The 13,618-nt window shown below is 62.1% G+C and overlaps 1 protein-coding gene across 5 annotated transcripts in view; it reads right to left on the bottom strand.

Moving 5' to 3' along the window:
- D2HGDH (D-2-hydroxyglutarate dehydrogenase) overlaps positions 1–13,178 on the bottom strand; it is a 21,743-nt gene extending 8,565 nt beyond the window's left edge. The window contains exons 1-7 of one of the 5 annotated variants that reach the window (XM_067739941.1): positions 13,120–13,178; positions 11,599–11,966; positions 6,715–6,772; positions 5,137–5,276; positions 4,220–4,413; positions 2,917–3,085; positions 821–964 (exon numbers count right to left, since the gene is read on the bottom strand). In XM_067739941.1, coding sequence (XP_067596042.1) covers positions 821–964; positions 2,917–3,085; positions 4,220–4,413; positions 5,137–5,276; positions 6,715–6,772; positions 11,599–11,956 — 1,063 coding nt within the window. In that variant the 5' untranslated portion in view covers positions 11,957–11,966; positions 13,120–13,178. The other 4 variants (XM_067739944.1, XM_067739943.1, XM_067739945.1 and 1 more) reach the window with 4 other exon arrangements.
- Between the last annotated feature and the right edge of the window lie 440 nt (positions 13,179–13,618).

A 13,618-nucleotide genomic window follows, 5' to 3' on the forward strand; every position in this document is an offset into this window, starting at 1 on the left:
AGGCATAAAGTTCTTTCCACACTTATGACTATTATGGACTGAACTGTGTAACCGCCCACCCCAAATTCCCACGGTGAAGCCCTAATCCACCTCTTATGTGACTGTATTTGGAAATTAGGCCTTTAGGGATGTAATTCAGGTTAAATGAGGTCCTAAGAGTGGGGCCCTGATCTTTCAGGTGCCCTCATGGGAATAGGAAGACACTCCAGAGGTCTCTCCCACACACACACAGAAGACGCCCCGTGAGGACTTTCACCAGAACCCAACCCCGATGGAACCCTGGTCTTGGACTTGCAGCCTCCAGAACCAGGGGAAATAAATTTCCTTCTTTAAGGCTGCAGTGTTCTGTTAGGGCAGCCTGGGGTAAGACAACGATCATTTCTTCCGGGTCGATTCCAGAAGTGAAAATACCCAGGTGTACAGCTGCACGGACTTAGCTTTACACAGAGCGCGGACTAAAGACCTGGGCATGACGAGCTCACTGGCAAAGCAGAACGAGCTGGCTGAGCTCCGAGGGCCAGCACTTCATGCGATGACACGTCTCCCAGTGCAGGAGCCGGGGGGGCGCCCCTGAGTGTGCATCTGGCTGTTCCAAAGACCCCAGGGCTACGGCACGACCGACAGCCTTTGACTGAACTCCGGGGGCGCACGTAAACGAATTTCAGGGAGAATTCTGCTCTCCACAGCTACAGGGACGCCGGAACCGTGGCGACGCTCCCTGCCACCTCCTACTTCACGGACGGGACGGAGGCTCCGATCAGCCCACACATCAAACGGCACAGTAGGGGCGGTGGGCGCTGCCAGTGGGCGGGGACAGCACCTTGCACGGGGCAGGCGAGATGGAGGTGGAGCCCGACCAGCTCCATGCACTCGGCGTCCATGAACTCGAATGCGGACAGGATCTCGCCCAGCAGGCCCCTGCAGGTGCAGAAGGTCTGCAAAACCTCCGCAAAGCCAGGACAGCCTGCAACAGACATGGAAAAGGACAGCTGAGCTGCTCATGCAGAGGCGGGGCCTCACCTACGGGCCCGCCTGAGCCCCCTTTCAAGCAGCAAAACCAACCCGTCTCCCGGCAACGGCGCTGCTGAGCTGGGCAGCCTCGCAGAGCGGGACAAGCCACCCGGGCCAGCCACCACGTCGTAGGTCCCAGGCATCGAAGAGGAGGAGAAAAGGCTGCCTGAGAGCCCCGACGCTCAGGAAAGCCACTTGGAGAGTCCACAAACACAGGGCCAGCCACGGCCGCCCCGGAAAATGGCTTAGCTGTGCGTCTCTGACAACACCCAGGGCCCAGCAAGTCATTCAAGGCACATGTACTGACCCCCGAGCTCCCCGTGGCGTCCCGGTGCCTGGAGCTGACCACCAAGCGGCCCAAGGCAGAGAGGGGACGTGGATATGTCAGCAGGCGGGGAGGGGTGGGCACACTTGGCCTTTCAGGGCAGGGATGGGAAGGCACTGAGAGGTCGTGTGGAGGTCAGGGAGGAGGGTCTGGAGAGAAGATCCCGCGAGTGAAGCTCAGGGGCTGAGGCCCAAGGGACACGTGCAGGACCCCCGGCTGGACGCAGGGCTGGACATGGCGGGTTTGGCGATACATGAACCCCAGCCGCAGGGAGCGTTAGTGAACTGGATACAGATCAGAAGAAACCTTCCAGAATGCATCACAGAGTGAGACAGGATGGAAACTCGGGTGCAGGGAAGACACAGGGAGGGTGGACGGATTGATAGGCTCTATCGTGCGTCTAATCGCAGTCCTGAGAGGGGAGCAAAACGGGGGCAACCGCTGACGACGGGGGGTGGCAGGAAACTTATGGAAGTGGGAGAACCAAGCCATGGGTTTAAGAAGTTCAGGAAACCCAGAGAGAAAAAGAAACGTACTCTCACACACGACATACCGAGACCCATAAAACGCCAAAGGTAAAGAGAAAATCTTTAAATCGGCCAAAGAAAAAGAGAGAGAGTCCCTCAGAGCAGCGGCAGCAGAGGACGGCTGGCTGGCGTCACCAACAGCCACGGAGCCACGCGGAGGGGCGCCCTCAACAGGACGAAAGGGCACAGATGCCAGCCTGTGCTCGCCAGAGTGTCTTCCAAGAATGGGGTGAAAGGGAGACGGTTTGGGACAGACTCAAAGCGAGGACTCAGCAGCAGGCGTCCACGACAGGAAACGACGGAGGACGTGTTCACAAGGCACGTGGCCTCTGCAGGAAGGCCTGACGCAGGGGACGAAGAAAATGGCACGTGTGGAAAATAACAGTAAAAGGACCACCAGAGACCGGAGACTGATGGGCTCAAGACGAGAGCCCGCGCGTGGTGGGAGCCACTGGGGCCCCTGCGTCCCGCCGCCGGGCAAGGTGCCGGGACCTCCCAGAGATGGGCCTCTGGACCAGCAGAGGAGCGGAGGCTGCAGTTAACCTAACGCAGCTGAACGACGGCGGGAAAGGAGATGCAAACAGGTGATGGAGGGATCGGAACAAAGTAGACGTGAGCCCGTTTTTCAAGCCTGCTCTGAAGGGAAGCAGAGAACGTGAACGGCCGGCGAGGGAAATGTCCCAACGCGTTCGCAGAGACAGGTGGTCCAAGACAGGGGAGGCCAGCGGCTGGCTTACAGAGGGGACTAATTACTGCCCCCCCAACCCTGTGATGAACAGACTCATGCCCTTGATCTCGCGCCAAACCACATCATTTCCCTGTGAATCTTACTGCATAAGCTGCCTAAGTAACAAACGGCAGGTGGATAAAACGGGCAAAGCCCCAGTTTTGTTACAGAATAGAGTGTGTGCTCTGCCCAGACCCCACCGTGGACACCAACGAGGCCAGGTCCCAGACCCTTTGGAAACAGCGAGAAGCCCAGAGAAACAGGAGGGACCGCACACGGCAGCTCAGCCTGAGAACCCGCTCGAGAGGCAGACGGAGGGCACCTACCGAGGAAAGCCACGTTCACAGCGCTGGGCTTGGGCGGACACAAGATGGACACGGCGGTGATGACCCCCAGGGTGCCCTCCGACCCGATGAAAAGCTGCTTCAGGTCATAGCCCGTGTTGTCCTTCCGCAGGGATGTGAGGCAGTTAAGGATGGTGCCGTCGGCCAGTACCTGGGAGGGAGCAGAGACGGGCACTCTTGCATCAGCCCACGGCCCCAACAGATGCCCTGGGGAGGCCGACCCAGCCCAGGGCACCCTGAGAAAGCTGAGCCAGTCATCAGCCCCCCGCCCCACTTTGGTCCAGGAACACAGGGGTCCCTAGGGTGGCACCAGGCCTGAAGTCACCCCAACAGGCTGAAAGAGGGGCTTCTCTTCCCCGGGTGCAGTGACGATCCCCACCCCCACCACGATCAGGAACCTCAGGGCCCAGTTCTCAAGGGAAGCTGGCCCAAAGCAGGGCACACCTGGGGTGCCGGAGGGCGCACCCGGGGAGGAGTAGGGCAGAGAGTGGCAGTGCATCAGGCCCCCCACCCCTGCACTGCTCATCCACAGGCCCCGCAGTCATGCTCTGTAGGCCCGTCCTGAGTCTTGCTTGGTTCATTTAGTCAGAAGCTTAGTGAAACAGCTTGTGAAAATGAGAAAGTGAGTTACAATAAAAAATAACCGGCGTCCAGAGGACAAAGCTACAGGAACCTCGTGATTTAGCAGATGCAAGTCGTTCCCTCCTTGGGTAAACGGAGGGCCCTTGCTTTAGAAAGCCCTGAGGTGTGCTTCACAGACTCAACAGCCCTAGGGGTGGTGACAGTGGCGCCACGGGGCTCGTCTGAGCACGAGCTACCAGGAAGCTGGAGGGCAGAATGCTGCTGGTCCGGGAAGCTGCTCGGGCTTCCCACGGCAGCTCCTCACAGGGACAGGAGGGCAGCGGACACGCCATCACCTCGTGGGAAGCCAGAAAGTGGGGTGCTTCGTGTAACCCCCAAGGCCCTGGTGGGACCGAGAGGAGACCAGGGCTGGTACAGTGGGAACCTGGATCTCCAGGCTGGGACGAGGCCCCATCCCCGAGGTGGCCTCGTGCACCTGCGCCACCCGGGGCCCAAGAGGGCAGCCCCCATGCTGGGCCTGCACCACCCCAGGTGTCTGCAGGGAGCAAGGGTGGACCTGACAGGGGGTCTCACCCAGAGACCTCACATGCTGACCACTGGGAAAGTCAGCCACCCTGGGACCGACCTGGGGACCAGAGCGAGCCCAGCCAGGTGTCCCTGGAAGCAGGGCCAGCACTGAGCCGCGACAGTGTCCCCAGCTCACCACTTCCAGGCCCAGGACCGTCCCCCGCAGCGAGCCGTATCGCAGCAACCGCAGGCCGCCTGCGTTGGTCGCCACGTTCCCCCCGATGTGGCAGCTGCCCTTCGCCCCGAGGTCCAGCGGCACGACAAAGCCCCGCTCCTCCACATACCGGCTCAGCTCCTCCAGGACGCAGCCCGCCTGGCAGACCAGGACCCCTGCCAAGCAACCAGAGCGCCCGCGGGGACTCTCAGCTCAGGACCCCCAGAAGGGGCGTCCACCCGGAACCCGGGCGAGGAGGAAAAGGGGCGTGTCCCCCCTCCCTCCCCAGAAGATGCCTTCATGAGAAAAGAAAAACAACAGTGAGGCGAAATGGAGGAGAAACACCTCACATACACCACCCACACCCACACCCACGCGCTTATTACGCCAGGGAGCCGCAAGCGGAGGGCTGCTACAAGGCCGTGGCCCTCGACCGTGGGGGTGATTCTGCCCCTGGGGACACGTGACAATCCTGGAGGCGATCTGGGCTGGAGGGGCCGCTGGCATCGAGTGGGTGGAGGCCAGGGTGCTGCTCGACACCGCCCAGTGTCCAGGTGCCCCTGCCAGACAGCACGATCCACCCGTATGTCCTGCCCGAGGCACCAACTCGCCGTTGCTGAGCCCCGAGCTTCATGAGCACGGAGCGCCTTAGACGCCTTGCACGCCCCGGGAAGGGCCGGCACGGCCAGGAAATGTCAATCTGAAGGGGCCGCAGGAACAGGTCAAGCCCAGGGGGTGAGTCACCCCAGTAACCAACTAAATAACAACCCCCCTCCAGACGCACCCGGGGGCCCGGCTCGGGTGGAGTGGTGGTGGCGTCTGGGCCCCCCCCAGGCCCGGGTTCCCCACGGCCCAGCCCTGCAGCTGAGAGGGATGGTCCTGACGACAGCTGGCCTTACCAGACACGTTGTGGAAGCTGACGATCTGGTTCATGAGGGCGGTGGACACGATGATCTCATCAAAGACGGGGGTACTGCCTCCCACCATGCCCGTGTTGCCCCCCTGTGGGCTCACGGCCAGGTTCCTCTCGTGACAGTACCTGGGACACGCACAGGACCAGCGTCAGGGCCCCTTTCCCACACCACCGGCCCAGGGGGACACTCTCGGGGCCCTCCTGCCGCAGCCTCGAGGGGGTGCCTCCTCGGCCCCCACGCACAGTGGGAGTCTGACAGGACAAACGTCCATCACACAGCCACCTGGGGAGCTGGCGGCCAGCATCTTCCCAGAGCACGGCTGAGGCCCCGGCTGCCCTGCGATGCCAGTCCTCCAAGTACAGACAGTCCGAGCAACAGCTGCAGCCCTCCCTGTTACCTGAAGAACCGCAGCCCCCAGGCACTCAGGGCTCCCTCCCACCTCCACGCCCCACGTCTCCTCTCTCCTTTAACCTTGGCCGCATGCCCTTCCCTCGCCCACCACCCTCCAGACCTACGTCAGACTCATCAGTAGCACCTCGTCCCCAACCAGGCTCCCGCTGTGCAAAGGCCTGAAGCGACAAGCGCCCCATTGGGTCAGGATTTGGGCAGCAGGGCACGTGCCCCGAGAGGCAGGCTGCCCACGTGCGTCAAAAACGCCGCCTGCCGGGCTCCCCTGGTGGCACAGTGGTTGAGAGTCCGCCTGCCGATGCAGGGTACATGGGTTCATGCCCCGGTCCGGGAAGATCCCACGTGCCGCGGAGCAGCTGGGCCCGTGAGCCATGGCCGCCGAGCCTGCGCATCCGGAGCCTGTGCTCCGCAACGGGAGAGACCACAACAGTGAGAGGCCCGCGTACCGCAAAAAAAAAAAAAAAAAAAAAAGCCACCTGCCATGCAGTCAGCCTCCAGCCGTGGCTCTGACAGAGAAGGCCGGGGCGCCCGCCCACCTGCCAGCTATTCTGAAGCACTGGACACACCTCAACGTGCCACCATGGGGACAGAGCACTCACAGGGCGCACACCTGCCATGCAATGACAGAGGCGTGGAAGAATAATTAGCAACAAGAAATGGGCACGGATATTGCCAAACGGAAGGGAAAAAAGCCTCTGACACTGTAGATACAACGTGGTAACATTTAAAAACCCTCACCCCCGCGAGAAAGATGCTGAGCTAACACACCAGAATGTCACCGGTGGTTTTCTTTGAGGGGAAATTACTGGCTGCTTTCGCATTTTTTTTCTTTATGGTTTTGTACGTTTTCCAATTTTTCTATAATCAACACGAGAACGTATTGATACAAAACATCAAAGAACACATTTCTCAAGAAAAGGTCCGTCTCCTTCCCTGCCCTGCCCTTCGAGTCTGCAGCCGCTCCCCACCCAAGGCCCAGCTGGTACCCCAAGGGTCCAAGATTCCGGGCTCAGCCCTGCTCAGGCTGGCACTGCCCCTGCCACCTCCCCGGCCCCGGTCACTGTCCACTTCACGGGGTCTGCCTGTTCTGTGTCCTGTGCCTGTGAGGAAACCATGGGTGAGCAACGCAGGAGGGAGGGTGGGCAGGGCGTGTACCTGAGGATGTGCGCCACCTCCTGGGACGTCCGGGGCCTCAGCAGCACCTTGCTGGAGCCTGCAAGACAGAAGCCGCGCGGTCACCCCGCGGCAGGGCTGCGTCCCACCTCCTGGCGGAGCTGGCCCACAAACCTCAAGGACCAAAACCCGACGGCAGGAGCGGCCCATCTCCAGCTGGAGGGGGCGGAGGGCCAGCGGGTGGTGGTCTGTGGTCCTGAGCTGGGCCCTGGGAAGCAGGCTGGCAGGGCCCCAGGGTAGGGGCGTCTGCCCGCCTTCCCCACTGAAGGTTACTGGGTTTCCCTTGTAATTTAATACGGGTCTCGCGCAGAGACCCTTGAGGCTACGTCGATACCCTGTCGCCCCGCAAACGGTCGCCTGTGAATCATCCTTACCTGAATCTGTTCTCAGGACAGGTGCCAGCGGTGATGTTTCTAGATGCATCCATCCCCTCCCCTCTCATGTATTTGTGTCCTTGGCCATTTAATCACAGCCGGGCGGGCTCATGGGTTCTTAGGTTGTTCATTGGTTACAATTCTTTGCTGCCACGATTTATTTGATGTCCAGCGTGGCCTCGTCTGTCGGCATTGCTGACCACTGTCTCCAAGACAATCAAGTGTCTTCCCACCCTTTCAATTTTGTGGGAAGTATCAGTACTTTAAGTGGCTACGAGGCTGCAGGAGGGCAGCAGGGCATCTAGCAGGTGTTCCTGCTGGCCAGCGATTTCATGGAGCTCTGAGAGTGGGCTGTGGTTGCTACCTTACCCTTTTTATTCTGAAAGCCATTTCTCACTTGCTGTTCATCAAATGGACTGTGCCTGCCCGGGCAGCTGGCTGTTTGGCACCCAGATCCTTCAGGACAGCACAGTCCAGGGACCCTGGTCACCCCCGAGGCTCTGTCGGTTTCACTCACACACTGTTTCTCAGCAACACCTGAGCGCCCACCCTCTGTGCCCTGTGATGGGCACAGAGAATAAAAACAGACGAGTTCTCCCGCCCCTGGGAAGTTTACTTTCTCACGGGGGAAAGGATAAGAAAACGGTCCAACGTGTTAATAAGGGGAGCCTACAAAGAGAACGGAGCACAGAGCAGAGAATCATCAGAGGCAACTCGGGGGAACCGCCCAGGACTGGAGGGAAGGAGCGTCCAGCCCGGACAGGCCGGGACTCGCAGGCCAGTGAGGGGACAGGTGGAAAGCCCGGCTGCACAGGCTCCGGACACCACCCCGCTGCGGCCTTCCTCCCTCTCAGCACCCTCACAGTGCTCTGGGGCTGTCCCTGCAGGGGGACCGCCCTGGATCCAGGCTCGCTCAGCACCCCACCCACCACCTGCAGCATCCCAGCGTTTCCAGGTGCCTCACCCCCATCCGCTTTCCTGGCCTCCTGAGCGCCCCGGCCTCCTGGCGCAGCTGCTCCGGCACTCCCGCCTCTTGTCTCTGCTTCCCCTGCAGCCCTAGGGCACTGACCCCTCTCCCTCCCTCAGGATGCCTCCGGGCTTGGGGTGCCAGAGGAGCCCTCCTCCCCTGGGGCCTCGTCCAGGCGCCCTCCTCACGCACACAAACCTGGCAGCGCCCCGGGTTCTCGGTCTCCCAGCGAGTCCTGGGGATGTCAGTGCCCACCGACCTCAGGGTCAGCACAGCATGCCCGGCTGCCGCCCCCTGCATGTGTCGTATGTCGGGGCTGCTTGCACACGACGGGGCAGAGCTGAGGCCCAGGACCTCCTGCCCGCCCTCTGCAGGAGCCTGCTGGCCGGGCCATGGAGACTGTCAACAGCAGGACTGAGACCTGGCCTCGGGGCGTCCAGTGGCCCGCAGAACAGGGTGCCCCCGCTCCAGCATCCGCACAACCCCTGGGACTGTGGCCCCCCGACGCTTCCTCGAGGACGTCCCTCCTGTCCCTGTGTCATCCACGTTTCCCTCTCCACCTGCTCATCCCCGATGACACCACAAACCTGCTGAGACGGCGCTCTCATCCTAGAACTAAAGACGAAAAGTCCCTTCACTTGACCCCTGAGCCCTGCAAGCCTCACCCACTTCTCTGACCCTCCTGGCCCCTCACACCCCAGGACCGGCTCCAGGGGCGCATGCATCCCCTTCACACCATGGAGAACCTCCCACGTGTCCCCAAGGATGCCCATGTGGCCCGTCTCAGCCTGTCCGTGCGGCCGCATCTGACCCCACGACCCCACCTCCCTGCCTTTCTTCCCCCGGCCCCTGGTGCCACGCCCCTTCGGCGGGCCCCTCGCCCCTCCACTGGACACAGCGGTCATCAGCCTCCTCGGAAGGCCGTTGCTTCCCCGCCCTAGACCTCAGACTAGCTTGCTCCACGGCCCGACAGGTCCCCTTGCGTGGCCACAGGAACACGTCCAAACCCAAACTCCTGGTTCTCCCTGCACAGATCCACCCTCCTCCGGTCACTCTCCGCATCAACTCAGCAGACGGGTCCAGTTTTTGCTACTGCTCAGGCCAAATGTCCCTGCGTGCCTGCCGTCGTTCCCTCACACCCTCATCCAGCCGTCAGCCAACCTCCCTTCCAGACACACCTGAGCCAACCGTTACTCAGCGGCCAGCCCCCCGCCCGGGCACCCGGGCCCTCGCACACCCACTGCGGCCCCCTCCGCCATGGCCCTCCGGCCGCACTCCCCATCAGCGGGCAGGAAAGGTCAGGACACACAGGGCCCTCGAGGCCTCGCTGACCCGCCCCTCCCCGACCTCCTCCCGCCAGCCATCCACTCGGGCCGCTCATGCGGTCTCAGGTCTCATGGCTCCTCCAAGGAGCCCAGTGCAGCCCTGCTCTGAGGCTTTGGCTGGCTGTCCCTGCTCTAGGCACGCCCTTCCAGAGGCTTTCCCAGGTCGGAGAAAACGGCCTGTGCTGGGGGGGCCTCCAGGGCGCTCACGGCCATGTGGAGCGCAGCCCAGCCCCTGCTCCTGCTGCCACCCCCAGGTCAGCCTCCTGTCCCTCTGCACATCCAGGGCCCCAGCCTTTCACTCGGTGCAGGCGCAAAGTTTGTAGGGTTAACCCATGAGCGAGTGGTCTAAGTTTTGAAGGAAGAAATGTTCAATAAGCTTCCATTTCAAATAAAATCTCACTTTTTAAGAAAAATTAAAAGACCCTAATCAGCTTTTGCTAGCTTACATTTTCTACGTAACTCTGAGATTAAAATGATCAAAAATTTAGACAGGCTTTCTCTCCAAAAGAAAGCCGCATAAAGGGGTATTTAGACAAAAATTCACCAAGTACCCCAACAGACGCCCACTGAGCAGCCGCTGGGCCCTGAGCCCTTGGACTCACAGCCGAGCAGGCCCAGCGCGGCCCCCCGAACTCAAGGAGACAGGAAGCCCGCAGGGGTCCTCCACATGGGCACGCAGGGCAGGCTGCCCACTGCCCAGCCCCCAGGTAGGTGGCTGATGGGGAGGAAGGCCCCCAGGAGACTGCAGCCGCCGCCCGCTCAGGGCACCCCAGAGCATGGGCACGCGGGCCTCGGGGACGAGCAGGTGGGGCGCCCTGCGTGGGGCTGGGCACTGAGGTCTGTCTGCCCAGACAGTAGCACCAAGGTGGGACCGCGACCGGCCTGGCGGAGCGGGGGCGGGCATCACCCTCTCCGGCCTCCAGGATCACTGCCTGCTGGGCGGGGCCTCTCAGCAGGGCAGTGCCGCCCCTGTGGGCAAGGCGGGGCTGGACGCCCTTCCACTCGAGGGCGCCCCAGCAGAGAAGTAGAGCCGAAGGTTGTCCAACGTCTCGGGCCTCCCACAGGGGCAGGACCGCCCCGTTATCTGCGCCTCCGCCCCAGTTCCACTCGCTCAAGACTCTGCACTGTGGTTTGGAACCTCACTCGGAGGTTTTCCCGCCGGCAGCACAGCCCTCAGAGTGTCCGAGTCAACAGCACAGCACACCCTCCACTACTCTTTTTCAGTCCCGAGTGCGCTGGATCCAGGCCCAGCCTGAGGACCTGGCCGCCCAGCGTGTCCTGGAATTACAGGTTTAAATATGCCCCCACGTTGTAAATTGCCTGTCTTCTAGCTCTCCTTAATATTGTAGCAAGAACATCACGGAAGTAGGTCACGTAATCTCTGAAATCATTTCAGAAGAGAACACAGGGTATTAGGAAATCTCTGTTATCAAGAGGGTGCGCTGGGTCCAGGAGGAGAAGCGCTGGTACAGTGGAGGAGAGGAAGCTGCACTGGGGAGAACAGGCCTCCCAGAAGATGCGTCCACCTCCCAGAAGATGCGTCCACCTCCCAGAAGGTGCGTCCACCTCCCACCCCTCAGAACCCGCGAACGTGACCGTATTCGGATAAAGCGTCTTTACAGGTGTAATTAAGGATCTCTGAGATGAGATCATCCTGATTAGGGTGGGACCTCAATCCAAGGACAGGCATCCTCACAGGAGAATGGAGAGGGGACACAGGGGAGAGGCCATGTGAGGACAGAGGCAGAGACTGGAGTGATGCTGTCACGAGCGCCGAGGTCTCCTGGAGCCCCCGAGAGCTGGAAGAGGCAGCCTGCACACCCACCGCGGCCGGTCACAGCGCAGGCCCCCTGGAGGGAGCCCTGCCCACGCCTGGATCTCAGACTCTGGCCTTGAGAACGGAGAGGATAAATGTGTCGTTTTGAGCCTGGTTTGTGGTTCTTTGTTACACAGGTGGCCCCGGGAGACTAATGCAGGCGCTGAGGGGAAGTGAGCAGTAGTTAACACACACACCCACCTCTGAGCAGCTGGCGGGGGGCGGGGGGAGGCGCTGTTTCATCTTTTAATGTGTAGACGTCGTGCATAAGAAAAGCGTTATGTGCCACCACCCAGAGCTCCTCACCGGCCTCACCTCAACTCACGCTGTTTCTCAAGCCCACCCACCCCGCCAAGTGTGAAGCATGAACAGACCCTTACTCACCCCGGACCGTCCTCAGCCAGTCCACATTGGGGGCCTCCAGCTCCTCTGGGTCTGTGATGACCCTGCCAGGGACGATGCGCTCCAGGGCAGCCAGGTCGTCCTCAGACACCACGGAGAAGGGCAGCCGCCGCACGGAGTAGCGCTCCCGGGTCAGCACCACCTCGGGAGCACAGGAGAATGCCGAGGAGCTGCCTCTTCGAACGAGGGGGCTGGTGCCCGTGGCCCCCCAAGGGCTGCCTGTCCCAGGGATCCTGGACGCCCCTGCCCATGTCCTCTGCTGTGCGGAGACTCCCTGAGGGCAGGCCGCCTGCCACCAGAAGAGCCACGCAGGCCGCCTGGGTGCCAGACGGGACATCATCGCTCCTGCCCTGAAAAGCAAGTGACTGGACCTGGAACTCTGGAATACTACAGAGCAACGGAAAGGGAAGCACCTGCTGGGAAGAGACCTCGGCAGAGCCCAGGCCCAGGAAAGGTCCAGAAACAGACAACACTTTCCACAGTGGTGGTGGCGGAGTGAGATTGGACCACCCGGGAGATGTGGGCTGGGGGGGGACAAGGGACACGAGGCCTTCACCCTGACGCAGTGTGCAGTCACCTCCTGACAAGTCACTGAGATGTACGCCCTTGGCTGAGGCCCCCCCTGGGTGTCAGCTTGTAACACCTGCAACAACTGTATCTCCCTTTCACCCCCCTTCCTTCAGAACAAACCAGGAGTTAAGGTGCTAAAAGGAAAGGGACAGATACCACTGAATTGTACACTTAAAAATGGTTAATATGATAAATCTTATGTTTCGTGGATATGTTACAAGTTTAAGAACCACGGAATCAAAGAAAGTGGGGGCGGGGGGAAGCTCCTCTGGCTGCCCACGGTGGGAGAGCCGGGATTCGCACAAACGCCACGCAGCCCTGCAGCCCCCCGGAGAGGCGGGAGGGGTGCAGCAGCCGTTTTCTGGATACTTCCACGTCACCTGATGCTCAGACAACCTGAGTCGGCACCGAGGGCAGCGTTCGCGCGTGGGTTCACACCCGCTGTGTGACCCTGAGAAAACGAACGAGCCTCTCTGTGCCTTGATGCAGCATGTGCCTCACCGGTGGGGATGAGGATTAAATGAACCACGGACGGTGACCCTCACCGTTAGGGGGTACGCAGTACAGGTGGGCGAGCTCAGGAAAGGAACTCTCTGGGACCCCCGACGGGGACCAGGAGCTTGGGGCCACGGCCGTCGGGCCAGCCCACAGGTGACCACCCGGGGCCAGGAGGGGCCGCCCCGGCTGGGAAGCAACGGCTAATCGCGGTGGCCCCGGCGCACCCGAGGGCGCTGAGTCACCCCGACTCTTCCGGAGGGGCCGGGGCGCGCGGCCTGCGCGATCACATGACGGGACCAGCCCGGGCGTTCGGACCCAAGGACCCCGCGGGCGCCCGCCGCGCCGCAATTGCGCGCGCCCGCCGCCCCGGACCCGCGCCCCGCAGCCCCGCAGCCCCTCAGCCCGGACCCCGAGCGGCCGCGCGCACGCACTCACGTCCGCGTCCCCGCCGCAGGCCTCGCGCCGCCGCAGCCAGAGTGGGCTGGACGGGCGGGACTGCGCCTGCGCCGGAGGCCTCCCGCCCCGCCCCCGACCCCGGGCCCCGTCCCCGCCCCCGGGCCCCGCCCCTGATGCCTCCAGCCCCCTGCGCCCTGGTGCGCAGCTTGATGCAGCTTCCACGTGGGGTCAGCTGGCCTTGACCCGCGTTGGCACCGGCTAGTGCGGGTCCCAGCGCACCCTCCCACCCCTTCCACGAGGACTGGCCCCGGGTGAGAGCGTAACTGCTCACTCCTTCGTCCTACGGGCGGTCCCCAGGGGACTCTGGCTCACCCCCCTCCTCTGCCCCAGGGACGCCCTGGCCCCCACTCTGGCAGAAGGGCAGACATCTCTGCAGGTCAGGTACGCACTGCAGGCAGGCCGAACCCGAGGAGCTCCAGAAGCTGCCTGCCCAAGCATTCTTTAGTGATGGGGCCTCAGAGGAGCTCGGCTGGGTTGG

Source organism: Pseudorca crassidens, chromosome 6, assembly GCF_039906515.1.
Source record: "Pseudorca crassidens isolate mPseCra1 chromosome 6, mPseCra1.hap1, whole genome shotgun sequence".
Lineage (NCBI taxonomy): Eukaryota > Metazoa > Chordata > Mammalia > Artiodactyla > Delphinidae > Pseudorca > Pseudorca crassidens.